This window comes from Vicugna pacos, chromosome 5 (genome assembly GCF_048564905.1).
Source record: "Vicugna pacos chromosome 5, VicPac4, whole genome shotgun sequence".
NCBI lineage: Eukaryota > Metazoa > Chordata > Mammalia > Artiodactyla > Camelidae > Vicugna > Vicugna pacos.
Genome location: NC_132991.1, coordinates 4,276,418 through 4,304,160, shown reverse-complemented (window position 1 = coordinate 4,304,160; position 27,743 = coordinate 4,276,418). Strand labels below are relative to the sequence as shown.

The window sequence follows — 27,743 nt, the reverse complement described above, 5'->3', positions numbered from 1 at the left end:
CCACCAACCCCTAGCCCAGCCCCACCTCCATTTCTAGGCTTTGTAAGTTTGGGGTCAACCCAGAGGCCCCAGCCCTGGTCACCTCAGACATTGAAGATGCCCAACCAAGCTTGCCAAGCCAATGAATCCAATGTTTGATCACGATGTCCCTGCACAGAGCATGGTTTTTGGGGTGGCTGAGGTGACAGGTGTGAATACTTAAATTCCTAGAGGCAGAGATGAGTGTCTCCAGGCCAGTGGAACCAAGAGGAGTCAGGCCAGTGTGGTCCCAAAATCCAACCAAGGTGGAAGAGCGGGAGGCCAGCCAGCAGGCTGGACAGTGTCCGAGTCACCGTGGAAGACCTTGAGAGCTGGCAGGAGGGAGGGGAGACTTGGGGGAGGTTCCTTGGGATGAGCTGGGACAGCTGTGGCCTTGGGTATGGAGGGGGCACCATGAGCACTAACGAGGTGTGAGCTGCCAGGTTCTGAATTCTCTTGGACAGACACAGACCTGGTAGTGCCCCAGCTCCCAGACACTCAGGGCAACTCCAGACACTCGAGCCAGCTGCTCATCTACGTGGTGGGGGGTAATGCTCCTGGGTCCTCCTGCTGGGAGCTGTCTCTGTAGGGCCAGTTCCTCCCAACTCCCACAAGGAGCTCCTGGCAAGTCCCACCCCTGGCATACAGAGCAGGGCTTTTCCTGCCAAATTACCCCCGCTGCAGGCGGCAGGACCCCCTTCAGGGTCAGGGGCTGAAGTTCACAACCACCAGCTGGTCCATCTTTGAATCTCATATTGTAAGAAATCTAATGCAAATGCTTTCTCCTGAATCACGTCTTTAAGTTTCCTTAACAAAATAGAACTAAAGACTCTCCTGTTGGCCCCATGGCTCCACCCCACAACCCTAGGGACCCCAGGGCACCCACACTCCACGTTTGGAAGTTCAGTGGAGCTGGCCGGGTCTGGGCTTCAAGCTGGGCTCCACCAGCCATGAGCTATGTGGCCTTGGGCAAGAGAATTAACCTGTCAACATGGAACTAAGGAAGGGAGGGAGGAAGGACTGTCCTGTTCTTTGCTCAGAAATTTTGGTTGGCAGAGCCAGCACTCAGCCACAGGACAAGGCCGCCGCAGTGACAATCCTGCCCCCGAAGCAAAGCTTGGGGGTTTTCTTCTCAAATAAACCTGAGAATCTGACCTTCATCCCCTTCGCAGACTTTTACTGTAGGTCAGACTTATGCAGAGATGGACTCCTTCCACCTGGAAGTCCGGGCTGGCCCCACATGGGAAGGACCCAGGCCACCTGCCACGCAGACAGCACTGAAGACCAGGCTGTGTGGCGGAGGGTGGGGGGAGGGGGGCCTTCACGCTGGAGAGGGAGGCCGACGGGGAGTAGGGGGAGCTGCCCCCCCAGGCCAGCAGCCCAGGTCCAGCCCCTGCTCCTGTCCCACCACTCACCAGCAAGCCACCAAAACTCCCTGGGCCTCAAGTTCCTCATCAGCGAGAGGCAGCCCTGGGACTGCCCCCGCCCCGAGTTCTCACCGTATTCTAATAATGTCACTGAGGCGCACCCAGCGGATGGCGGGGCACAGGGCTGGGTCTCCCAAGCAGCCGCCCGTGAAAATGTCAGAGGCGGGGGCCTAAGCCGGGTTGGGTCTGGGCCCAGGAAAACTCAGAAGGCAGCGGCGGTCACTCACCGGCCAGGGAGGCCGAGACTGGAGCCTCGTGCCCCCAGCACCCGCCCAGGGCAGAGGGCCTGCAGGGGACTGTCTGGACAAAAGCACAGATCATCTGGCTCCACCGCAGAGCAGACAGACGTGGAGAGAGAAAAACACACACACATGTTTCCTGAGAGCTTTCATTGGGTATTTTTGTTTGTTTGTTTCATGTTGTTGTGAACACTAAGATTTATTTTTCAAACAGCACACAGACGGTCTGCGGGGTGGGGCCAGGCCAGGCTGGTCTCTGGGGAGACAGGACCCCACCCTCAGCAGCTGCCAGGAACAGAGGACCCCGGCCCGGGGCGCGGCCCAAGCTCAGGCAAGCGCGGTGGCCCCCAGGCCCCGCCGGTGGCCGGGCACTTTTGCGGCGACGGCAACACCCACGGGCACGGGCAGGGAGGCGGCCAGGAACTCAACTAGGGAACACAGCAGCTTATGGAACACTGGTGATGCTGCCAGGCTCGCCAGAACCAGGCTCTTTGGAAAAACCACTTCGTCTTTGGGAGAAGAACCTCTCGGCTCAGGTCTCCCCCTCCATTTCCCTTTGCTTTTCAAACGTTTAAAAACAAAAACGAGGGGGAAGAAAAACAAAAACAAACAAAAAAAAAGAAACACACATTTTTCCGGAAAAGGTGTTGCTCTGCACGCGCCCCCGCGGGCCTCACTGCACGCGCTCGGTGAAGTTCTCAGGGAAGACGCCCCGGCATTTCTCCAGCTCCCGGTGCTGGTTCCAGTCGCTCTCCTTCACACCCATGAGCCAGCCTTCATCCTGCGGGAGCACGGGACGGGGATGGGGAGGGAGAGGGGTGCTCCCGCCCATCGGCAGTGTTCTGTCCCACCCCCCTTAAAGGACGCCTCCTCCAGGCAGCACTCCTGTTGTTCACCTGAGACCAAACCAGCCCACCGGGGAGCCATCCCACCCTTCAGCAGGTGGATTTAATAACTCTGTGTCGTTTGGTAAGTCCTCCTCACTGTAGAACGTGGCCTGACTGCGGCCCTGGTCTGAACATATTAAAACAACCCCTCCATTGCCCTGGCAAGGAGCTCCCCATGTCTGGTGCCCACAGAGGACGCATCACTGAGGACAGCAGCTGTCCTTCCGGCCTTCCGCAAACAATGACAGAAAGCTCTGCGGGGCACTGGCCACGTGAAAGTTTCTGGAGTGACCCACCAAGCCCTCCGAGTCAAATGGGCCTTTTGCTTTAATACCGACCCCGCACAGGGGTCATCTCCCCAGGCCCCGATGCCCTCCCTGGCCCCTACCCTGACCCCTGGGCCTGCAGTGACCATACACCCGGTCTGGAGCTGCGGCCATCACCGCCTGGGCAGCTGGGACCCACCTGGGTCTTTACTCCATTCTGCACCTGCCTAGTCCCAGACCCCATTGTGTCCTATCTGAGCGGCTTCTACCCACTCCAGGTGACTCCCACTGCGTGCTGGGGGCCAGGATTCTGCTGAAAACCCCACCCAGCCTGAGGCTGGTCCACTGGGGTGATCAGTGGGGCTTTGGGAGAATCGGCGGATTCAGGACCAGGCCCAGGAAGCCCTAGTCATACAAACCTCCCACCCACTGTGGCCTCAGTAAGTACCCAGGACGCCGCACCCAGGCTGGCCTGGTCCCAAACCCAGCCCTCCTCCCACCCTCAGCCACTCTGACAATTACGTCACGGGAACCTGTAGACGATTAGACAGATCAGAGTCCCAGCAGGCCCCTGGGCCCTGCGGCTGCCACCTGCATATTGCGTGGGCACCCCCACTACACCAGCTGCACCCCACAAAGAAGAGCTCCTGCTGAGGGGCCTCCGTGACCGGAATGAAGCAGTCCAGACTGAGGGAGCAGTCCTGTCCCGGCTCTGCACTGGCCCCAGGCTCAGCGGAGTCCACTCTGAGGACACCCACTAACAAGGAGAGGCCCCAGCAGGAGGAGGGTCTGGAGGACCAGCTGGGGACAGGGCTAGGGGCTTAGGGGTCCCGGAGCCCATGGTCCTTGTGGACTGAGCAGGGCTGGCCTTGGGGCGGCATGCGGGACCCACGTGGGGCCAACAGGAGCCCAACAGGAGGGGGAGGCTGCAGGGTGGGGGCTCAGGGAGCAATGAGCCTGGGTTCATGTCCTGGGAGGAGGGCCCTGGGGGGCAGGGAAGGGAGAAGGGGGTACAGAAAGTTTAGAGAGGCAGGCAGAGCCTGAGGGGGGCGGCAGAGACCCAGAGGGGATGGCAAAGTGGGAGCCAGAGCCAGGCAAAGGGAAGGGAGGGAGAGAGGCAGGAGGGGGAGATGACCGGGGGGTCATGGATGGAGGGGAGGGGTGGAGCGCCGCTGCTGGCCGCGCCACCCGGCCCCAGGCCCGGCCTCACCTGCTCCTCTGGGTTCTGAAAGGGGATCACCAGCACCACGTCCCCAGCCTTGAGCTGCAGCTCGTCCGTGTCGGTGGCTGTGTAGTCATGCTGGGCCTGCACCTGCAGAGGGTGGGAAGAGCTCAGCACCCCTCCCTCTGCGCCCTCGAATCCACATGCAGCCCCGCCCAGGGCACCAGGCCCGACGTGGCAACGCGGTGGCCCAGGAGCAGGTGAGAGCAGCAGACCCAGAGTGGGGCTCAGACATCGCCTTGCCCACTGGGCAGCAGGGGTGGACGGGGTGGACTCTGTGGGCCGACCACCTAGCCTCAGGCCAGGGTCCTCATCTATAGAGGGGGCCCCCATCTGGTGATGGAGGTGGTCAGAGGCTGGGGGTCAGCAAGCCCCAGCTCACCTTGAACATGAACCCTGGGGGCAGGTCCAAGCGCCCGGCCCCACTGCCGCCCTCCACGGCGCCGTTCACAGTGCCTGAGAAGGTCTCCACCACCACTGCCGGGAGCGAGCTCTGTGGGTGGGACAATGGGTCAGCGAGGGCGGGAAGGGGTCCTGGAGAGCGGGGGCCGCGCGGGCAGAGACGGGGGTGTCTGTGCCTGAGGCCAGACCAGCCTGCCTCCAGGTTCCTCGACAGGAACCGTGACCTGGACCAGCACAGAGCAGGACACGGGGCGGGGAGCCGCGGGCGGCGGGAGGGAAAGACAGGGCCGAGTCCTGCCGTCTTACGGAGGCTGCTTCACTGGCTGCCGTCTCCCCGGGCTCCTGGGCTCCAGCCGCAGGGCGGGTCCCCCCCGCCACCTCCGAGGCCTCTGCTGGCTGCAACACAAATGCCGGTGGGGGGTCAACATGGGCCAGGGCACTGGGGCCAGGACCCAGGACGAGGAGAGGTGCCCAGAGCTGTCCAGGGCCTCTGCTCAGCACGGGGAGCCCCTCCAAAGACCCTGGCACAGGGAGCAGCTGGAGAAGTGCTGGCAGCAGGGGATGTGCTGCTGAGAACCCAGCTCAGGGCCTGGCTGCCACCCCTGCATCCCCCTTGCAGCCCCTGCCCTCTGAGCCTAGACCCTGACCAAGCCTCAGCTCCCCGCCACCCGCCTGGCTGGCCGGCCCCTCACAGGCTGCTCCTGTGGGGAGGGCCCAGGCAAGGCAAAGGTGGGCTGCCCCGGGCCAGCACTGGAACTCAGCCACTCCCAAGGTCTGGGAGCAGTCACTCCGCCCTCCTGGCCCCTACTTCCTCATCTGGAAAAGGAGGAAGAGTCTAGGTGAGGCCGAAGATTGAAAGAGAATTCTGGGAAGTACCCACCATAAGCAGGAGGTGCTCTAACTGCTCCTCCTGCCCACGTGGGAGGCCAGAGCTGGGAGGCCGGGGTGGGGCTGGCGAGTGGGCGAGGGGCTGACCTGACCTGAGCCGCCCCCCGGGGCCTCCAGGCTCAGGGCCCTCGCCTCACCCTCAGTCCCACGGTGCTCCTGTCCATCCTGTGCCCCCTCCTCGGGGCTTCTCCTCCATGCTACACCCCCAGAGACAGGGGCAGGTGAGGGGCTGGTGGGGGCACTTACTTGGGCAGGCCCCGGCTCGGCCGTCTGGCTGGGCCAGGCCACAGCAAAGGTGCCCTCGGCAGCGCTGGGCTCCCTGGAAGGCAGGCTGCCAGCTGGACTCTCTGTGGGCTAGGGATGGGCCACCAGGGAGAACAGGGCAAGAGGGGTGGGGGCCGGGGGGGGGGTGTTGGGTGGGGGCACGAGACAGGAGAAGACAGTTGTGAGCGGCCCAGGTTGGCAGAGGGGAGCATCTGGGGGCCTGCGGCCGGCAGTCTGGCCAGAGCCCCAAAGAGGACAGATGAAGACCCCCTGGAGGGACACATACCCCCACCTCCTCGCTTCTACCACTGCCAAGGGGACAGGAGGTGCACACCTGTCGCGTGCAGCCCAGCAGTTCAGCACCAGCCAAAATCTGCTCATGAAAACAGATCTGCCTGCCTGGCCCCAGTGACACCTCCTGGAGCTGAGAGCCCCGCGGCCTGGACTGCTGGCCCTATCACGCCAGCCCCTCCTGTTCCTGCAGGGGCTGTGTCACCAGTTACAGGGCAAGTCCTCCATCCTCCTTGAGCCTCCAGGTGACAATGACAGTCCTCTGGCAGGCACCTGGCCTTGCTCTGCCTCTCTGCTTCTAGAACCATGCCGCCCTCCCTTATGTCCCAGCAGCTCCCAGAGGCCACTGCCTGGTGGGGTCTCCACCCCTAGAAAGCTGCTCAAGGACACGGACCCTCCACCCCGAGGCTGCCTGCCCACAGGCCTCGGCCTGGCAGGGGGACACCCTATCCAGCCTGAGGGATCAGCTGGTCACCATCTAGGGCCATAACAAGCCCTGACCCTGGGCCATAACACGGAGGACTCTTCTCATGTTAAAACGAGCCCCTGCCCCATGGGGCCTGGCTGCAGGCACAGGGTCTCCCGGGGGAAGCAACGGAGCAGCTGGAGACGCGGGCGCCCGGGCCAGCTCCCTGTGTGCGTGGGCACAGCCGTGCGCGCACAGTGGTCTGGCTAGTGCGGGACCCAGCCGGGTGGGCCCGGGACACACAGTGGGGCAGCTGTGAGGGGTGAGCACAGAGCAAACACAGCTTACCTCCCAGAGGTCCCACGGAATTGACTGAGCGCAGCAGAAGGGAGAAGGGCAGAGTTAGCACAGAGGTTAGAGACGGGGACAGGCAAGCAGCCCCAGGGGCCCCATCCCACACTGCCCCAGGTCCTAGAGCCCAGCAGGGACAGGGCAGAGCAGAGCTGGGCTCTGTGGTCTCCAGAGGGCCAAGTCCCGGACACCTTCCAGGGGGCTGAGACCCCATGGCAGGCAGTGCACACACCCGGGGCTGCCACCAGGACGGGACAGAATCCTGAGACAGACTGAAAGCTGCCAGGTGAGTGTTCGGCTGACCTCCTCCTGAGGGTCCTCTGGCTGACCTGTGTCTGCCCTCTCCCCTTCCCCGTGGGCAGGACCAGAGGAGGTGACAAGAGCTGTGGGCCCGGGCTCCGGGAGAGGACAGAGAGTGAGAAGAGAACCTGGTGACACCAGGACCTCCAAAGACACCAGACCCCCTTTAGGCCCACACGGCCGGTGGGCGGACATGAACCCTGGCCCCGGTGCCCAGAGGCAGGCGGGCCCGTGGGCAGTGGTGGGCTCAGACCAACCTGACCAGAGGGCGTGGGCGCCTTCACAGGGCTCGCCACAGGCGGGAGGGGGTCAAAGTCCAGGTCCAGCAGACTGGCCTGCTCCGAGAAAGGCCCCGGGGCCTCAAACTTGGCAGCAGCAGCAGAAGAGGAAGGCAGTTAGCAACAGGCCGGGAGCACTCCCGAGGGCGCGCACAGCGGGCCCGCGCCCCCAGACACACCCACTGAGCACGAGGGCCCGGCCCACGTCACACACCCTGGCACGAGCTCCACCCACACAAGGACATACTTGGGGCCTGCCTCATACGTGGGTCCAGGCAGCCTCTCGCTTGACCAATGCCAAGCCCCCAGCTCTCTCTTCTCCACCTGTGCACACGAGCGCCCCCGACCTCGGCCTCCCTCCAGCAGCAGCCCGGCCACAGCCTGGGCTGGACATGACCACACTCATTCTCCTGGTCCAGAGGGCCTCCAGACAGGCATAGGCCTCCCCTTGCTGCCCCAGATAGACAGGTCACCCTGTGGTGACACCTGCCCCCAGCCAGCTCAGGGCTGAGCCAGCACACAATCTTAAACGTGAGCTCCCCAACACCTGAGCACCATGTTCACGCAAGGGGTCCTCCCCCAGCCACCCCCAAGGATCCCATTCAGCTGGGCAGAGTGCAGCCCAGGGAGGCGCGGCGGCCGGCAGGGCGTGGGGGGCCTGTCCACACTGTGAGAAGCCAGCCCTACAGGAAGCTGAGTCTTTCCCAGAGCCGCCCTTGAGGACAAGCCGCGTAGCACCGGCACCAGAGGACATGCTGCCTTCCTAGGAGGAGGGCTGGCTCAACCCATCTCCTGTGAGGGGTTCCCCCGGGGCTCAGGCAGGGCTGTGCCCAGGTCTGAGAGAGCCCCAAGGCCCTCCACCTAGAAGGACCCGAGACCTGGGAGCGGGGGCAGGGACTCCCCAGAGGAGCCTTCCCAGCTGAGCTGCGACTTGTCAGGGAGACCCAAGACCCGCGGTCCTGAGAACTCTCAGTGCCCACTGACCCCCAGCTCAGAGGCCCCGGCATCCTCGCTGGGCCAAGGCACCGAGCTCAGAGCCCAGGCCAAGTAGACTCGCCCCCTGCCCAAGTTCACCCCCAGCGACTGACTCTCCTCTAGGTCTAGCCCTGTTCAGTGAGACAGGGAGGGGGGTCACTGCCGTCTCTAAGGACACGGTGGCGCGTGGCCTCTGGGCGCCCTCCCCCGAGCCGCACGCAGCACTGCTCTCTCCCATGTGGCCCTAACACCCGTCCCCTCTCAGAAGTCAGCCAAGCCCAGGCAGCCGCCTCCTCGTGCTCCAATGGGACAGGGTCACATCCCCCCTGCCCACCTCCCAGCAGGCCAGCCTCCCACCGTGCTGGACCAGAACCGTCCTCGGGGCGGGGACGCAGGCTACTCACCACAGCCCAGCAGAGCAGCCCTGACAGCATGTCGTGGACGGATGAGCCCACCCAGCCCCGGGCAACAGCGCCCACAGCGTGCGCTCCCCAGCCCCGCCGGGCAGAGACCGGACCCCAGGAGTGGACGCAGGGGCGCAGGGAGGCATGCGGGAGCCCAGGGAGGGCCACTTGACCCGGAGGCCTGGCTGCAGGTGAGGCCCACAGGTTCCTCACCTGTCAAATGGGGACCTACCCCTCCCAGAGGGGACCGACAACCAAACAAGGCCAGGTGGGTCAGCCGCTGGCTCCAGCCCCTGCGCAGCGTCTCCTAGCCCTGGTGTCACCCCGTGTCCCTCCTGTGCACCCTGAGGCAGAGGCAGGTTCAGGGCCTGGAGCATCCCAGCCGCCAGCTGCCCTGGAGGTCGTGGTTTCCCCACAGCGCCGGGAGCACCCCAGCATCACCCTTCTTCCCCCACTGCCCTGTACTGAAAGTTCCTAGTTCTAACCTGAAGTCCCCCCATGGAGGCTTGAAGCCCGCTCACCCCTAAGCCCATCTTAGCAGAGGGCACTGTCCTCTGCCCCCAACTGCCTCCCCCTCCACAGTCAACCCTCTGTCCCTTCCCCTCCCCTCCAGGCCTCTGAGCTTGTGCCAAGGAGCCCATTGGAGGCAGAGCCCAGAGACACCTAGGCTGCAACTCGGGCCCGCCACAGCCTGGGACGAGTTAGCCTGCACAAAAGGGGAGGCCTGGCATGGACAGGGCCCTGACCGTGGGGCCTGGAAGCCAGGCTTGTAGTGGCCTGGGCACCACAGCCTCTGTGAGCTGATCCAACCACATGCAGCCCACGGCTCTGCTCCCACAGTGACCTGCCTGCTCCGCCCTCCCCTTGACCACCTTGAATGGGCATCAGACGCCTCCTGCGGGCATGTACAGTAGCAGCCCTGCTCTGTGGCCCAGACACCGCCCCACCTCCAAGTGGCTGTCAGCAGCCCTGGGAGCCACCGTCTCAGTGCCTTGCTGGGCTTTCCCAGCTGTGTGTCTGTCACCTCCTGTGCTCTCCGGACACACTGTACTCCCCGGAGGTCCTGAGCCTGGCTCTCACCCCTCCTTGCTCACAAGCTGCTGCCTCTGGCTAAAGCACTACGGCAAACGTCACCTGCTCCAAGAAGCCTTCCCTGATCGGCCCAGGTCGTTCATGCTCCCCACCCCCTCTGGCCAAAGCACCAGTGGAATCGAGAGGCCATTGCTGTGCTGACCGTCTCTACTAGGACGGTTCACCGGGTCCCTGCATCTGGGGCACATGCTCAGAGATGAGGGATGGATGGATGAATAGAGGGATGGATGGATGAGAGAGGGAGGCTCAGGGCCAACCTCTGCAGGGGTGGGATGGAGGCGAGGCCATGCACACCCCGAGAGCGCGACAGAGGGGCAGAGAGCTGGGCCGCGGTGGCCGCGGCTGACCTGGGAGGGGGTGGTCACGCTGATCTCAGGGACAAACGTGTCGTCAAACAGGCTGAGGATCTGCTCCTGCTTGACCTCCTTGGACGGGGTGTGTTTGGGAGGCGGAGGGACTGGTGGGCCTTTCCGGAGCTGTGGGTCAGCAGCGGGTTGGGGGGCCGCAGGGGAGGCACAGCGGAGCACGGGGGTGGGGGAGACAGACAAACAGAGACAAAGCCACGGTTAGTCACGCCCCAGCCCCGGCCCTCTGGCAACTGAGGAAGAGGCACTGCTCCCCAAGACACAGACACCAAGACCACCCAGGATGGGGTACGAGGCCGGAGGTCAGAACACTGCAGAGAGAGGAGCAGGGAGGAAGACAAGGGAGTGAGAAGGAACAGGAGAGAACAGAACAGGACAGAGAGGGAAAGGAGGGCCTGCCCCAGAGGCCAAGGCCGCCATTGCGTGGTCTGGGCTCCCACTGACCAGGGGGAGGCTGGAGAGAGAAACGGGAGCTGAGGAAGGGCCAGCGCCCAGCCTCCCGCCCCTCCCACCCGCTCCGCTCCTGCCCAGCCAGGGCCCCCAGCACACCTCCCTGAGGAGCCGCAGCCCAGCCTCCCCCAGCACCACGGAGGCCTGCATGGAGGGCCGGGAAGATGGTCACACACCCACGTGGGGGACCTCGGGCAAGTCACACCCCACTCCACGCCTGGGTTTCCTTATTTGTCAAGTTGGGGTGATAACAGCCTCTGCCTCGCAGGGGGCGGTGAGGACAACGAATGAAATTATCGAGAGCGCTGGCACCTTCAGGCCAAGAGCACGTCAGAGTAAGTGCCCGACAAGTGCGGGCTCTCAGCACCGCTCTCCGAATCAGCTGGCAACGGGATGGGGCCGACAGCCAAGGGAGCTGCGGCTGGGGGCCGAACGGCCAGGGAAAGCCTAGCTGGGCTCAGGCCGGGCTGCACAGTGGACCCCTGCCTCCTTTTTCCCATTCCAGCTCCCAGGGACACTAAGACACCTGGAGAAACCCCGTGGGGATGGGGGTGGGGGCCAGGCTTCTCCCCATCCCCTCGCTGAGCCCTCCTTCCTGCCGTCCCTTTCAGGGTCCTACAAGGGCCCCTGCAAGAAAGAAGTCGAGGAAGAGAGAGAAGCAGTCGCCTCCGGAGTTCTGGCTGCTCTCAGGGTGGGGGGCCCGGAGCCTGCATCTCAGGAGCAAAGGAAGACGAGAAAGTCAAGCAGCCCAGAGGCTGGCGAAGAGGAAAGAAGGGGCCACGGCTCTGGATCCAAAGCTGCCCAGGCCCGGGGCAGGGACAGAGGACTGGGAAGCGGGGCTGACGGCAGCACAGGAGGGAGGAAGGGGTAGGACAGGACAGGCCACCAAGACACGTGCCTACCTGAGACGGGGACTTGGGGAGGGCAGCCCCGGGCGTGGCCACGCCGGCTGGCTCGGGCTCATGGTTGACTCTGATCTCCGGGGTGGCGGCAGGGGAGCCGTCGGGTGGCGGTGAGGGGCTCTTGTTCCCTTTCGCAGGGGCGTTGTCACTGTGGAGGCGAGACAGAGAGGGAGCCTGATGGAGGGGTTACCTGGGGACCCGTGTGTGGAAACGTGTGTGCACAGGAGGGTGAGCGTGTGTCCACAGAGATGCTGGGAAACTAGGGGGCTCGAGTGTGTCCGCAGACATGCTGTGAAAACAGCACGTCCATGTGCACAGTGTGTCCCCGCGTGTCCACGTGTGAAACCACACGTAGGTGTGCAGGAGACAGGGCGGAAGGAGGGGACGTGGCCCCAGCACGTGGGGACACGCGCATATTCACAGCAGGTCCTGCCCTAGAGGCAGTGACATCACAGGCGAGTCTGAGCTGAGGTCTGCAATCCCAGGGTGCCGAGCAGGTCCAGGAGCCGCCACCAGGGCCTCACCAGCCACCCACCAGCCTCCATCAGGGGGCCCAGGCCCCACAGCACAAGAAAGCCAAACATCCTAGAGGCAAAGTGAGTGTCACCCCACACACCACACAGCAGCCCCTGCACAACCCAGCCTGACCCCACAGGCCTGCCAGTTGGCCTCCCTGCTACCCTCACCCTCACCCAGCACACAGATTCCCCAGCCACACCATGCCATCACTGTCTCCGAGCCCTTGCTCCCACTGGCTCCCCTGGAAAACCAGTCGGAGGGGAGGCCACGGGCAAAGCCACTGGGTAACAAAAGAGCGGAGCCTTCAGAGCAGAGGGGTGGGGATAGGAGGGCCAGGTCCCCACCATGTCTCAAGGCCGACAAGGACACGTGGTGTGCACAGCCCGCCACTTGGGCGCCCAGGGGACAGGAAATAAACATCTGTGTTTGAACTTGCATAAAGAGTCTCTGCACCAGTGCTGACTGAGATCAGCTGTTCAAACTGATGTTTAAATTCAACAGAATGAAAAATTCAGCTCCTCGGTCACAGGGGCTACGACCACCGTGTTGGGCAGAGCAGGTCTAGCGACCGCCACCTGCAGGAAAAAGGTCTGGGTGACTGGCGGGACGCACGTGTGAGTGAGGGACACCGCTGGTTCCTTCTCTTTACTGAAGGTGTTTTGTGGGAACGGCTGCCACCCTCGAGAGCGCACACACATCCAGCACACACGTGCACGTAGACTCCCCGCAAACCGCTGTGCCCGCAGCCCCTTCCCTGAGCCCCCAGCTCCCTCTGGCCGCACTCTGGCCCATCTCACTCCCAGGCGGGCCGCAGCCCGAGAGGGACATGCCCAGGCTGTCTGCCCTGATTCCCACTGATGCCCCGCTGCCCCTCCACACACACTCGGCACAGGGCCCGGTGGGCGCTCCGCACACAGGAAGGCAGGTTAGGGGTTAGTGGCGCCCTCGGCGGGGCCAGGCGCATGCGGCCCCACCACGCGGCACTCACTGCCTGTACCTGTTCTTCTTTCTGCGCAGCCGGGAGAACAGTTTTGTTTTCTTTCTGTGGGGACGGACGGGACGAGGGGGCCTTCATCGGGGGAAAACTCTTGCCGGGTGGGGGTTCCCTTCCCTCATCGGCAGCCCCTCTGCTCAGAGGAGCGCTAAGGGGCAAAGCCCCCCTAACTCCAGGAGGCTGTAAGAGGGGCCAGGCCCTGTGCTCGGGGCCCTGTCCCATCCCAGGGCCCCCACCAGCCTCTGCATCTTGCCAGGTGCCCTGAGGGGGCACGCACAGAATGAGCAGAAGACAGCGCAGCCCTGAAGCTGAGCCTGCGGACAGTGCTGGCCACCTGCCCTGCCTGGGGTCTAGCCACACAGATGCTCCAGGGGCCCAGCGTGCAGGAAGGAACGGGGTGGGTGGCCCGGGGTGGGGCCTTGGGAGAGAAGGTGACCTGGCTGCCAAACGGGCCCCTCTGGTGTAAAGAAGGCTCACAAGCCCCATGTCCTTCCTCTCCGCCCAGACCAGCCCTGTCCTGGAGCAGCCTGGTCCCAGCTGCCCGCACGGCCGGCCTGGCCGCGCTCCCAACTCCTCGTCCGACCCAGACGCTCCACCGGGACCTCCAGGCCAGGCAGGTGCAATGAGGGAGGCTGTGACCTGGGGAGCACCTCTGGACATTGACTGCCCCCAGGGCACCCCGTGGCCCCACTCGCAGGCACACATGCTGTGTTTTCCAGGGGAAGAGGGGCAACAACGCTGATCGACTATTGGCTGGCTTCTTCGTCCTAGGGAACACTCCAGTTACCCCAGAAGCAGACGCAATCACCCTCTTTGTAGACAAGAAAAGTGGGTGCACTGGTGCTCCCTAGCCTGTGCCACAACTGCGTGTACTGCACAGCCAGAGAGGAAGGGGTCCCAGACCTGCTGTGGCTTCCGCCCCTCCCTCAAGCTCTCACTGAGGGAGGCCGGGCAGGAGGAGGGACGCCGCGGGCCAGGGCCTTGGGCTTCCAGGAAGCCAGCGAGGGGAGAGGCGAGGTCACACCCCGGCTCCACGAGGCCCACTCACTTTCCAAATGCTGGATCATTCAGACCCCAGCCCCCTCCAAAGCTGCCAGGCACCCTGACTGCTGCTCCACAGACGGGAAGGCCAGGCCTGGGCAGGGTCATCTGCAGACAGCCCCTCAGGAGTTCTCCTTGCCCGAAGGGACACACTGGAGGAGGAGGGGTGCCCTGGCCTGAAAGGGGGGACCCCAGGGAAGAGCCTCGCCCCAGACCACACCTGCCCGCCGCCCTCCCGGGGGCGGCACACACCTGGGCTGGGCCTTGATCGTGAAGGTGTTGCTCCCGTGCTGTTTCTCCAGGCTGAGCAGCACGTCGCTGAGGCTCTGGTTGAGCTGCAGAAAGGACAGCCAGCAGGTGAGCAGGGACGGGGAGGGGGGCCACCGGACAGCCCCGCTCTCCCTGATAACACCCCGCCTCTCTCCCTCCACAGGCCCCTCGCCAAGCTCCTCCAGCTCCATCAGTGGGAGCTGGGGACCAGCACACCGGCCCCAGAAAGACGGAGGAGAAAAAGGGAGGAGGACGTGAGCCGCATTGCCAACAGCTACTACTCTGGGAGCCATCTTTCTCTTCCTCCTACTTAAAGGGATTTCTTGAAAACGCCACTTAGCACTTGCCCTGCTTTTCATTTTTTTCCCATTGTTTTTGCACAATAACTGTTTATCCTCATCGTTAAAGCCATCTGCCAAGATGCTTTCAGGCCACATTACAACTGCCAGAGACTTCAGCGAAAGCACACCCCATGCACCGGGGGGTTCTTCACTGGTGGTAGTTCCCTTCATTTTAACCACCAGGCAGCCCTCAGCTGAATTTTTCTCCCACTTTACTTAAACAATTTCTTTCCCAAACACTTCTCTCCGTTTTTTAAAAATCTTCATGTTATCTCAAATCTTGGCAGAGAAGAAGGAAGCATAAGGGGAGGGAAGGCCTCCCAGGCAGGAACCCAGACGCGGGCTGGTGGGTGGTCACTCAGCAGAGACGCAGGCTGGCCTTCGGCCCCCTGCCCGGGGCCTGGAACCCACCACGATCGCTTCATTCTTCTGGGCCCTTCTGGGCCCAACGGTCAGACCCCCCACGGCCCAGGGAGGGAGCCCGCTGCCTACACTGTGTTTCTCTAACGCAGCTTTGCAATTTAACTGCCAGCCAGATCAAGATGAAAATAACACAGCACAGGAATTTAAGCTATCGGACCCCTTCTTACACCAGATTCTGTAGATAAAGCAGACCGGATTCAATGTCTTAAGAAACATGAGGAAAATTTTTTAAACTGAGAAAATTCTAGTAATTTATTATCTGCCTACGAATCGTGAAAGTGCCACCATTTACTGACACTGAGCTCCCTGGGCCAAGGCAGACTGAGAACCAACGCGTTCACAGTTGGAGAGGGGCTGGCTCTGTCCCGGCGGGAGAACAGAGCTGGAAGCAGGGAGGGGGTCCAGCTCACAGCCTCCCCAGCAGCTCCCACTGGCCCTGACACTCTTTTCTTTTAGGGCAGGGGCTGGGCAGCTCCTCCCCAAGGCCCAGAGGGGACACTGTGGTCACCAGTGTGTATCTGACCCCAGCAGGGGACGGGAAACTGGGCCCATGCCTCTGCCCCTGGCCCTTGGCAGGTGGACCACTTCCCCGAGGCTCTGAGGCCCATGGGGGTCACTAGGCCCTACCTTACTCATCTCCTTGTGGAAGTTCTCCTCCAGGCCCGCGATGCTCTGAAACGTGTTGACGTAAAAACCTACACGGCTGCAGGAGGGAGGGGAGGACCAAGTGAACTGGCAGGTCAGGGCGGGCAGTCCAGGAGGGCACAGAGCAGAGTGGACAGATGGGAGGCCGGGCACAGCCCGCCACCTCCGTCCCTCACCTGTTCCACAGGGACGGCAGCTCCTCCTGCAGATCCACGTTCATCTCCTCAAACACCTTCTGGGCTTTGATGAGCTCCTCCTCGGCCTAAGGGGCGAGACTGGTCACTCTCTCTGCTGGGCCTCTGTCCCGCCAGCCCTGGCGAGGCCCAGCTCACCCCCAAGACCTGCTCCCCCAATGCACGGGGAACCAGAGCTCCAGGCAAGACGGAGGCTGAACTAGACATGGACACCCAGGCCGACCTCCGCACGCAGCCCCCGGCCCCCTGCAGCCAGGCCCATGGGGGCCGCTCCAGGAAGGAGCGTGCAGGGCAGTCGAGGCAAAGGGAGAACCTCCCATCCAGTCTGGGTGGGCCAGGAAGGAGATGCGGGACGTTGAGGGCACAAAAAAAAACCGCCAGAGTCAAGGGACCCAGGGGGCTGGGGCACCGGGAGGGGGCAGACACCCCAGGCCCAGCCAGGTGGGGCCCCTGCCCACCCACACAGAACCCCTCCCAGGCTACATGTCAGCCTGCGCCCAGCTCTCTAGAGTATTCCTCTTCCCGTCCTCAAGGCCGGGCCCCACTCAGCCTCAACCACCAGCCAGGCTTCACCTCCCTGGGAGAGTCCTTCCCATCCCCTCCCCTCTCTCTCCTGTGACCTGTCCCCTCCAGACTGAGGCCAGGGGCGAAGCTCAGGTACATCAGGGGAAAGACAGGGAAGCGGGCAGAGGAGGAGGGAGCTGGGCTGCTGGGCTGGGCGCCCCGCCCACTCCCAAGACCTCATACCTTCCCCAGGGCAGGCCCTGCACCCTCCAGGCCTGCTCACATCCACGGGGCGGGGGGCACTGAGGCCCCACCACAGAGTCCAAGAAACTTGGGAGTTTGGGGGAGGGATCAGGGGAGAGCAGGGCTGAGTCACAGACCCCGGCCCCAGAAAGGGCTCTGCAAGCTCATCCTGGAGGGCGCTGCTGGAAACAGTGACTCAGGGTCTGAGTCAGGCCCAGGAATGTGGCAGGCCCCGCCCAGGCCTCCTGTCCCCAGGCCAACCGGCCAGCACGCCAAGTAGCCACAGGGCACACGGCTCCCCCAGGCCCACCCAGCGGTCCCACCCGGCTCCAGGCACCGTGTCAGCCCAAGTCCCCTGCTTCCTGTCCCTGCTGTGCCCGTGCTGAGCTGCACTGACTTGGGCTGGACCTGGAGGAGAGAAGCCACCAGGGCTCCTGACTACAGTGACCTTCAGGTTGCTGGAACTTGCTGGAGTGAGCATGTGAGCCCTGCCTGACTTTTTAAAATCTCATTTAAAAATTAAAGGGAGACTAGGAAATAAAAGAGCCATCTACAAGCATGTGTGCCCTGAGGCCCCCCTGGAATGGATCAGATCTGGTGTGCCCTCCCGGCCGTGGGCCAGGCCATCCTTGCCTCCCTCCTCTGAGACCCAGAGCCTGATGGAGGGCTACAGACAATGGTTTATAGACCCCACAGGAAATATGACTGCCACACGGACAGCTGTGAGCGTCTCAAATTGCCATTCGTGCTTCCCACCCAAGACCCTTATCCTCCAGAGCTGCTGTGACAGCGCCACTCCTGTGCCCGCAGACACCACCTCTCCATGGGGATCCAGCCACCATCCCATGATGCTGGTCCACAAGGATGACGCTGCAGCTCACAGCTGTGGGCCCCACCCATTCCCACACACCAGCAACACTGCGAAGCATGGGGAGGTCCCGTGCTAGAGTTTCTGAAGTCAAGACCTATGTCTTTTATCCCCTTTGAGTCACATTTCTCATATCTTTGTTCTTCAGAAGCCCTTGGAGGGGGTAGAAGAGAGCTGTCTATGGTTGGGGAGGCCTTGCAGCCCCAGTGGCCCTGCCACAGGCTGACGGACATGGAGATCAGCACTGAAATCGGCCTGCCCACCACGCAGAGGGCCACCAGGGTCCTGCAGGTGGGTTTTAGAAGACAGCAGCTCAGAACTAGCTCGGGGGGCACCTGGAGCTGGTCAGCTCAGGGGAGCAGCCTCGGGAGGTTGTACTGTCTCCCCAGAGTCAAGTCAGCCAGCAGGGCGGCCCCAAGGCCCCAAGTGCCCCAGCTCACAGCCAGTCAGCTGCCTGACAGCTCCCCAGCCTCCAGCCAGGCGTGAGGCAGGGCGGGTCAGAAGTAGAGGCTCAAATAAAAATTGGATCCAAATGGGAATGTCAGTTTGGCCGAAAGGCGAAACATCTGCAGTCCAACACCCAGAGATGAGATCCCGTGCCTTGGCCTCCCCTGTGGGTCCCCCAGGGCAGGGTGGGGGGCCCTCCCAGCACGGTCCTCAACAACACCCATCCCCAGGAGCCCCAAAGAAGTCACAGGCCCCACCCCAGGCCCCACAGTCTCCTGGAGGCTTCCCCTACTGGACAGAAATGTTCACCTGGCCTCCTGCCAAACCTGTTCCAGGGAAAATAATGCAGAAACCCTGGCTGTGGGTCAAGGGCTCCATTCCCCCTCTAGACACAAGTCCTGCACTCAACCAGCAGGACAGGCCAATTCCAGCCCCTTGGCCCCCCTCCACCTCCTACGGCAGAGGAGGACGTGGGTCTGTCGAAGACCACCCCCTCAGGGGGGCTCCCCAGACCCTGGACGGGTGAGGCTGTCAACTGCTCAGTGCCTCCAAAGTCAGCCCACAACTCTGGCCTAAAATTATTCAGGCAGCAGGTCAGGTAAGAGATTGGACCACAAGCCCACACTGAGCCCAGAGCTCACCACACCCCAGGCACTCAATACACGTGGCTGGAGGATGAAATCAGAAGGTGGCCCAGAAAAAAGGAGGCAGCTGCCCAGAGAGAAACTCAAACTCCTGGATGGGGCCTCTGCCGCCTGCTCCCACCCCGGGACCGTGAAGGGGTGCTGGAGTCATGCCAGTTTCACTGGAGAGAAAAGCACAAGGGCTCCTCTCCCAGGGCACCACATCGTGGTGCCTGGCCACCCTGTGCCCACCCAGGACCTGGCCCATTCTGAGGGCAGGGGGCTGAGAAGAGTGAAGTCTTGCCAGGATAGTAATATCACGCAGGAGTTTTGAACAAAGAGCCTCCTCCAGGAAGCCCACCGTGATGTGGACTGTGTGCCCTCCATGAAACTCCCAAAGAGCCAGTCCTCCAGGCCCCAGGTCTCAGCACCCTAGCCAGACTGAGGAGCCTTCCCAGTGTGCCCTCCAGGGGCAGGAGGTGCTGCCTCTCTGGGCAGGTCTGTGCCCTCAGTGAATTCAGGATAACCTCACAGTTCCTGTGGGGCTTGAAGGACAACACATGTCAGGACAGGAGCCCTAAAGACAACACGCCCCTCCCCGCAGGAGCCCTCATGGAGGTCAGAGGCTCCGAGACTTTCCTGGGTTCCTAGAGGCCAGGATGTCAGAGTCTCAGGACTACCGGAGAGCCGGGCACCACGCAACAGAGCTGGGCCCAGCCCAGGCCAACCAGAGCCCCCAGCCTCCATCCACCTCCTCCGCTGGCCCTCAGATCTCCTCAGAGGTGGGAGTTTCCCAGCAGAGACACTTGAAAACAGCCCTGCCTCCCAAGCCAGGAAAGAGGCCGAGCCCTCCCCCACCTCCCCAGGCAACTGGGCAGACGGGCGCCCAGCACCAAGGACAGGACAACAGACCAGAAGGCGCCAGCACGTGCAAGGTTAGAAGCCAGTGTCACCTGATTTCGGAGCAGGTTAGTTTGAGCTACGAGGTGAGCCTGCAGTTTGCCTTGACACCACTGGGGGGCGGCTTTCTCAAGCAGCGAGACAGGCTGGGGATAGGGAGGGAGTCAAGGCCAAGGGGAGAGAAACGGGAGGGAGGTGGGGAGAGAGAAACAGAGACACAGATATTAAACACCACGTCCAAGCGTCCCCAGTGCAGGGACAGACAGCTGGCCACCCCTCCAGAGGGCCAGCCCCCCACCACCCACAGCACAGGTAAAGACCCCCTGAGGCTGAGAGAGTTAAGGGGAGCCCCAAGCAGAGCAGGGTGGAGAAGGGTGAACTCCAACTGCAAAGCAAAATGTGAGACTGGTTAGCAGGGACAGAGGGGCTCAGCAAGCAGGGTCCTGCCTTCGGTGGGTTAGACCCTCCCCACATCACGTCAGGGGAATGTCTGCCCCCCACACCTGCTTATTCAGTTGAGCCGGGGTCACATGGGATCAGATCCCAGGACGGAATTCCACTCCAAGCTCGCCAGGCCAGGAGGGGCGGGGCCAGGGTAACCCAAGCCGGGCCTGTTCTCGCTCTGAGAAGTGGCCTCAGAGCAGGCGCGGGGGCCAGGGGACAGGGTGGCACCATAGGGTGGGCCCACGAGGGCCGCTCACTCACTGGCCCTGGGCCCAGCGCCATCACGAGACCAGGGACTAGGGACCAGGGACCAGTTGGCGGCTGTGAATCCAGCTGTAAAGAGGGTGAGGATTCCTGCCCACCAGGGGCACTGCTCTGGGCCCCTGCTGTGACTCCCTGAAGATCCTCCCCACCACCAAAACCCCACTTTCCCAGCCTTACCTTGGCAATCTTGGCCTCATCCTTCTTTTTGGCGGTCTGTAGGGACTCATAATGGTGCCGGGCACTGTCGTAGTCCACTAGCTTCCGCCCGCGCTTGGCAATGCGTGACTGGGGGACAGAAGGAAGAAGAGGGGGTTGAGCAGGGCCCGGCACCCCTGCCATGATGCTGACCCAGGCGGGGCCCAGGGAAACTGGGTCGTGAGCCCTGGACCTACATGAGCCCAGAGGGCTCAGGGCAGCGGACCCCAGGCTCGGCAAATCCATCTAACGTGTGCTTGAGACATTGTTGTTTGAACATTTCTGGGGGCAAGAAGCCCCCCTCTTCAAGGCCGTCCACACCTCCTGTGGTCCTTCCCAAGACAGAGGACCTTGTAATAATGACTCCACTTTTGTCAGTTGCCACCGGCCAGGACTGTGGGGCAGGCCTCTTCCCTGGCCTCCTGGGCCTCAGGCCTCCCTCCCCCTGGGCCACCACCAACCTCCCTTCCACACTGCCTACAGGCACCTCTGGGAGCCTGAGGCATGTGCACAGGGGGCTGAGGGGGCCAGCATGGAACATGACCCCCTGGGGATTGGGTCCAGCATGAACTACAGTCACCCCTGAGCTCCAGACAGCTCCTCTTCCCCATCAGGAGCCCCGGGGTCCCACTCTCCTCGGTGAGATCCTGGCACACTGACAACTGCTAACCCACTGGGCCCAGCAAGCTTCCTGCCCCGGCTGCTTTCTGAACACGTGTGAGCACACAGACACGCCCAGGTAAGCGGCCACGTGCACAGCTACATAAACACTCCCCTCCCAGCACACACAGCCCCGCACGGGGCACCTTCAGGCATTCACGCCCAGGACTTCCAGCCCCTAATACGTCACTCCACAGTGACACGGCCACCCACGGCCATGCACCGTGAGTTCTCTTATGGGCCCCAAAGCTTCCAGCCCAGAAAGGCCCAGGTCTGGGGGCTCAGAGAGAGCTGCCCTGGAGAGGTGAAGTGCCAGGCGAGTGCAGGCCAGCATCCAGGCCAGTAACCTCAGGGCTTGAGCCAGCCCTGGGCTGCCCCTTGCCCACCAGCCCCTTTTTCCCTCTCCAGCTACCCGACACAGGCTGCGGGGCCAGAGCAGGGTGGACCAACAGAGGCGTCTCACCTTGATGTCAGGAAACTGACCCAGGTATGTGTCCATGGTCAGCAGTGCCTGGTCCACCAACTTCTGGTGGTAATCCATCCAGAGCAGGTCGTTGTTCTGAAGGAGGCAAGAGCACGGGAGGGTCCCACCAGGGGAACTGGGCCACACCCAACCCAGCCCTCCCCTCCCGCGGACCTGGGGGTCAGCCCTGGCCCCATCACTTCACAGCGTGGTGGCTTCTCAGAACCTCAGTTTTCTCATCTGTGAAATGGGGGTAACCACGCCTGCCTTTTCACAAGGTGACGTGAGGATCAGACAGGCCCAGGGCTGATGGGGCCAGGGGAAGGCTTTCTGAGGCCAGAGACACAACACAGAGGGGAGGGGTGGCCTCAGGACATCATCAGAAGAGCCATCTCAGTGTGAGAGCCATCAGAGGAGAAAATGACCCTCGGAGAAGGGAGAGGACTTGCCCAAGAGCACACAGGACTGAGGACCAGAAGGACGCGGAGGGTGGGCCAGCTAGGCTGGCCAGCTGAAGCCGGGGGGCCCTCGGGGAAGGGCTGAACCCCAGCCCCGCACTCACCTCCGCGATCTTGTTCGCCTCGTCCCTGCCAGGCCAATCAGGCTCGTACACCTCCTGCAGACACTCGTTCAGTTTCTTGGAGGCCTCGTGCATGGCTGTGGGGCAGGAGGGCCATGCTGCAGCCAGGGCCACGGGGGCCCCTGGTCGGGAGATAGCCTTGCCCCCATCCCCAAAGGCCCAGGAGGTCGGTGAGTCTCCACTGACGGCCCGAGCCCCTACCACAGAGCCCGCTGCCCTTCCCCAGCTCCGCACCGTCAGCTCCAGAGGGAAAGGCCCCTCTTTGAGACCCAGGCCACGTCTGTCCCTTACCTTTGACTGAAGTCAGGTAAGTCCGGAGATCCTTCTGCAGCCGGGTGCCCTCAGTCTGCAAAGAGAAAGACAGACCATGGTGAGGGCCTGGGGCACAGCCAGAGCTGCCCTCTTCTTCCCACAGGCCCCCGTCCATCGATAGTGGATGGCTGTCCTGACCCAGGCATCAGGGGGAGCCTACAGAAGACCAGACGGGCCAGTGCCCCCAGGCTGGAGCAAAGCGGCTATCACCTGTCTGGCCACCGACACATGCTGGGTGCCCGTCATGATCTGGGCATCTCGGGACCCCTCTGCCCAAAGGGACACTCATCCCAAGTTTGTCAGCACCTGCTCTTCCAGGCACTATTCTCAGCCCCGGAGGGGAGGCAGGAAGGCATCCCTCCACCCTGTCCAAGATGCGGGGGCGGGGCCACCCTGCACAGGGTCACCCCAGTACCCTCTCCCGTCCCCGTCACACAGTCCCCACCACCACCCCTACAGTGTCCTTAGAGCTCCGTGCATCAATTGCGCATGGGGGCCGGCACCAAGGCTGAGGTTCCAAGACTTGCCAGGGTGATGCAGGCACCTGGAAAGCCAGCAACACCTCCAAGGCCTGGGCACTCAGGCCCCAGTGTGTTGAATGGGTCATGAGTTGCCTGTGTGTCCTGACAGATGCCTCCATGGGACCATAGAGACACCACACAGGGAGGACTTCAGAGCATCGAGTCAAAAAAGGAAACCCTCTCCAAAAGTCCTTCAACCCCCACAGAGGACAGCATAAAACCCCAGCCACACATAATTCTTACAAGCATCAAAATTTAAGGCGTGCTGATTAAAGATTAAAGGAAGAAAAGAAAAGGCCAAGCCACAAGCCTTCAAACTCCCTGGCATTCCACCAGGGATCGCCTGTGGGCCCCAGGGGACTGGGGAGTCAGGAGGGGTCCGCCCTGCTCTGGAGGCAGCCTGCCTAGGCTTACCAAGTAAATGTTCTGGTGGCAGAGATGAGGACTAAACAAGGCCCTACTGCACAGCACAGGGAACTATATTCAATAGCTTGTAATAACCTGTGATGGAAAACAATATGGAAAAGAATAGATACGTGTAATTGTATCACCTTGCTGCACACCAGAAACTAACACACTGTAAATCAACTATACTTGAATTTAAAAGAAAAAATAAGAATATGAAAGCAAGTCTATGTATATTCGTATATGACTGAAAAATTGTGCTGTACGCCAGAAATTGACACATTGTAAACTGACTATAAATAAATAAATAAATAAATAAATAAATAAATAAATAAATAAATAAGAAAGAAAGAAAAGAAAAAATAAGTGTGTTTGTGATGCAATGCTATTGTACTCGTCTGACATCACAGAATCTTCCAGACCCAGCTTCTCTTTCCACCAAGGCTCCATCATCTTGCTTCCCTACCCATTGTCCCCCAGTGTCTTGTACCAGAGGAGGGGTCGCCCTGGGGAAGGTGGGGGGTGCTGCACTCACCCAGGCTTCAGGCTGTACCAGGGCCCCTTGTGCTTCCAAAACAGGGACACACTGTGAGCAGCCACTCTGGGCACAGATGTGCAAGGGGCCGCCCGGAGCCTGGCCTCCCCGCTGCCAACTGCAGCTGGTCCCAGGCCCCGCTCCCCGGTCGGTCCCCAGTGCCTGCCCCGGGGCTCCCAGCCAGCTGCCTCCTGCAGGGCGATGCCCAGGCCGCCAGCACAGAATGTGTGTGTTCCCCTCCGAACTGGCCTCCGGAGGCTCCTGGGCGCTAACACATGCCTGGCAGAGCAGCTGGGGGAAGGGGAAAGTCCTGCAGCCGCTGCCCCTCAGCCTGCTCTCCGGGCTCTGGACTCAAGAGTCTGGAAGGGCACCACAGCCCAGGACCAACACCAGGCGGGGCTCCGCAGGGCAGCTCGGCAGGTACCCCACGTCCTCGCTGTACCTCCCACAAAAGGCTATCCCCCGCCTTCCTGGCATCAGCCCCTACTGGTGGCCTGAAGACCCAGGCCCCCATCTTCCCAGTGAATCTAGAGGGCAGGGAAGTCCCCTTCTGCACAGACTGCCTCTGGCTCCAGCTGCCTCCCGTGGCCCTCTGCAGGCAATGCCAGAGCATCTTCACTCCATAGCCAGGGAGGCCCACTCAGAGCAGAGCCCAGGGTGGGCTCTGGGGGACCAGCAGGAATCAGACCTGCCTCACCTCAGTGACACACAAACAGCCAGAATGAGCCCTGGGGTGCAAGGTCCAGGCGGCCCCAGGAGGAAGAGCTTGGGCCACCTGGCTCCCAGGAAGGCCTGAGCTCGGTCTGGAGTACTCGGGCTGGTGGGGTACAAGTGGGCTCCCCAGGGTTTCTCAGTGCAGGGACTGAGGGCAGCGGTGCCGTGACTAGCATTGAGTAGGCCCAGAGGGGCTGTGCCAACTGGGCCCTTGTGAAAGCAGATGACACAGGGTGACCTACACCCTCTCCTAGGGTGCACCCTCATAGCAAGGGATGGGAGATTTGCTTCCTGGAAGCCCAAATTTCCTGCCACCCTCGGCCCTGACTGGCACTAGGCCCACTACGCTCAGTGTTCCCAGATGAGGCGGGGCTCCTCGTGCTGTGGCTTCACCTTACCTTTCCCAGGGGCCCCCAAGCCCTGCAGCTCCTTGAATTCACTCCCTCAAGAATAATGACCTTCAACTTTTCTAAACCCTGACCCCCTCACCCCCAGGCCCCTGTCAGTCCCACACACCAATCAAATCCAGAACTGCCTAGCAGCCTTAAGCCCTAAGGGAGGGTGGCCCTGAGCCTCAAATGAGACCTCAGATTTGCCCACCCCTGCTTTCACCCTTGGCCCCTGAGAAGCCGACCACCCCGCCCACCCTGAAGGCAGACACAGCACCAGGTCAAATGACTGTCCGTGTCCACAGCCAGGGAGCCACAAGCAGCCCCCAGCACTGGTTATCTTTAGCCCTGGCCTCACTCCCCTGCCCTTCTGCACGAGGATCAGTGAGCGACTCCCTGCCCAGGGCCAGGGACCCAGAGGGGGTGACTCTGAAAGGCGAGCGGAGGGAGCAACACTCTGGTCACAGCTCTGGGGCCAGCCGCAGGGAACATCAGCTCCCAGACCTTTCACCAAACAGCCCAGCCCATTCCATTCCCTCACCCCGGGGCTGCAGCTCAGGAGCTGCCCTAACATTTCTCCTCCACTCTGCCGTCAAGACTGGAGCTCAGCTCCAAGAGTGGGAACCTGAGAGGGGACAGATCTGGATTTAAATCCCCAAGCCCCAACCCCCAAGCAGCTACGTGGCCTGGGAACCTCTCTGAGCCTCAGGTCCCTCCTCCATCACATGAAGAGAATATTAGCGCCCACCTCAAGGCTTGGAGGCTCCTGTCTATAAAACAGAGGGCACTACCAGCCCCGCGGTAGGAACTCAAGTAACGGCAATTCCCTAAAAGGGTTTCAAAGCAGCTGGCAACCCGGGGAGGCCAGCTGAGTAAGGGGCAGGCCTGGGCCTTCCGGGGGACAGAATCAGGAGGGAGGACTTCATAGTTTTTGTTCAAGCCTCCACTGCGCAGGTGAGAAAACTGAAGCCACGGGGCAAGGGCTCACCTGAGCCACACAGACAGTAGATGTCTCTGTGACGGGCCTTGAAACACCTCCCCTCACTGACCTGGGGGACGAGCAGCCATGGAGGCTCCCATCCCTGCTCTGGGGAGCTTCTCTGAAAGGCAGGGTGGACCTGGTCCTGGAGCCACTCCCAGCATGCTCCTTGCCAGCGCTCTCCCAGCATGCCCCCCTCGCCCCTCTCCCAGCATGCTCCCCGCTCCCTCATCTCCCAGCATGCTCCTTGCCAGCCCTCTACTAGCATTCTCCACCTCAGCCCTTTCCCAGCATGCCCTCCTCCTCCCTCTCCCAGCATGCTCCCCGCACCCTCTTCTCCCAGCATGCTCCTCGGCTCTCTCCCAGCATGCTCCCCTGGCCTCTCCCAGCATGCTCCCTGCCCCTGGCCAGTGGGCTGAGTTCTCCAAAGGAGGCCCCTTCACCCCAGGATTCCATTCCAGCTGCAGAGACATTGGGGGCACCCTCAGTGCTTTCTGAGGCTTCAGATGTGGACAAGGAGCAGGAAGAGGCCTGGTCCCTCCAGCCTCCAGTCTGAGCCCACCTGGCCCCTTTCCTGACCTCACTCTCCATGACCACTCCCCTCTGCCTTCCCTCACTGGGGCTGGTCTGCAGAAGCCGTGGCCCAGCTCTCTCTCCCTGCCTCCTTGGCCATCCCCAGAGAGGGGAAATCTCCAGGGTCATTTCACTCTCCCTCTACTGTCCTCGGACTCAGCCACCAAAGTAGCTTATTCTAGACTTAGCAGATCTGAGGGGGAAGGTCTCAGGTACAACCCTGCTGAGATATTTAGAGCCCTTTGGTCAGGAAGCCCTCCCTTGAACCTAACCACCACCCCCAGGCTGACAACATAATCAAGGCCCTTCTGCTTCCACCCTGGCCCATAAAAGGAATGGGCCCTTCTCCCTGCAAGGAGGCCCTTCAAGTCCCTTGCAGTCTTCAAAACCAGACGAGTATGGGTTTGAATCCTGTCCCAAAGCTGGATGCCCTTGGGCAAAGTACACAACTTCTCTGAGCCTCAATAGCTGCCCCTCCACAAAAGGGAACAATAATACCAGCTGCCTTACAGGGGGGTCGAGAGGCACCCACAAGCCTTCCACAAATGGCCCGGCCTGAAACCCACCACTCAGCAGGGGCCCAAACCAAATCTAGTCCACTCTGCTCCCATATTAAGCCCCGCAGACACACTCTCTTCATGAGAAGGTTCTAAGGTTCCCTCTTGTCTGGACCTTCAAGGTTTTCCAGAGTCTGGCCACAATCTACTGTCTGCTCCTGCACACCTGATATCTTACAGAGGCCCTCAAGTACACCCCTGCCCCTCCCTCCTCTTTCCCATGGTTCACATCCAGCACCAGTGCTCCCTCCTCCAAGAAGTCTTCCATGACCTCACCAGCCCACTCGAATCCTCCTCAGGCTCCCCTACTCCACAACTTCAGCTCTTGACATTCTCCACCTGGCAGCCACAGTTTCACTGTGCTCTCTAAGGCCGGCAGCCACCCCCCGACACTCACCAGCTGCTTGTTGAAATTCTGGACACACTGTTCAAACTGCTCATCCTTTGTCTCATCCGCCTTCCCCAGTTTCTGGAGGACCTGCCGAGGCAGAGGGAGAAGGGAGGAGTGTTACCCTGAGGAGAGTGGCAAAAACCACGAATGTCCTGTCACCAATCCCGCGGAACCCTCCCCACCCCAGCCAAGGTCTGAGAGGCCCACAGCCAATGTCACGCAGCCCAGGGCACTGGGCACGTTGGGAGGCCTTGTGGCGCTGTGATCTCCAAGGGCAGGACTGGGTCCACCGATTCTTGAGACCTCTCCACCCTCTACACAG

At 61.9% G+C, this 27,743-nt stretch overlaps 1 protein-coding gene across 13 annotated transcripts in view; it reads right to left on the bottom strand.

The window, feature by feature from the left end:
* Positions 1 to 1,817: 1,817 nt before the first annotated feature.
* BIN1 (bridging integrator 1) overlaps positions 1,818 to 27,743 on the bottom strand; it is a 51,893-nt gene continuing 25,967 nt past the window's right edge. The window contains exons 2-19 of one of the 13 annotated variants that reach the window (XM_031678688.2): positions 27,428 to 27,508; positions 22,337 to 22,391; positions 22,028 to 22,122; positions 21,466 to 21,561; positions 20,325 to 20,432; positions 19,493 to 19,585; positions 15,837 to 15,922; positions 15,643 to 15,718; positions 14,234 to 14,316; positions 11,428 to 11,575; positions 10,058 to 10,186; positions 7,219 to 7,326; positions 6,659 to 6,682; positions 5,596 to 5,703; positions 4,768 to 4,857; positions 4,442 to 4,552; positions 4,048 to 4,149; positions 1,818 to 2,465 (exon numbers count right to left, since the gene is read on the bottom strand). In XM_031678688.2, coding sequence (XP_031534548.2) covers positions 2,358 to 2,465; positions 4,048 to 4,149; positions 4,442 to 4,552; positions 4,768 to 4,857; positions 5,596 to 5,703; positions 6,659 to 6,682; positions 7,219 to 7,326; positions 10,058 to 10,186; positions 11,428 to 11,575; positions 14,234 to 14,316; positions 15,643 to 15,718; positions 15,837 to 15,922; positions 19,493 to 19,585; positions 20,325 to 20,432; positions 21,466 to 21,561; positions 22,028 to 22,122; positions 22,337 to 22,391; positions 27,428 to 27,508 — 1,701 coding nt within the window. In that variant the 3' untranslated portion in view covers positions 1,818 to 2,357. Of the gene's footprint in view, positions 2,466 to 4,047; positions 4,150 to 4,441; positions 4,553 to 4,767; positions 4,858 to 5,595; positions 5,704 to 5,737; positions 7,327 to 10,057; positions 10,187 to 11,427; positions 11,576 to 14,233; positions 14,317 to 15,642; positions 15,719 to 15,836; positions 15,923 to 19,492; positions 19,586 to 20,324; positions 20,433 to 21,465; positions 21,562 to 22,027; positions 22,123 to 22,336; positions 22,392 to 27,427; positions 27,509 to 27,603; positions 27,732 to 27,743 lie in introns of those variants that run through there. The other 12 variants (XM_031678690.2, XM_031678694.2, XM_031678695.2 and 9 more) reach the window with 12 other exon arrangements.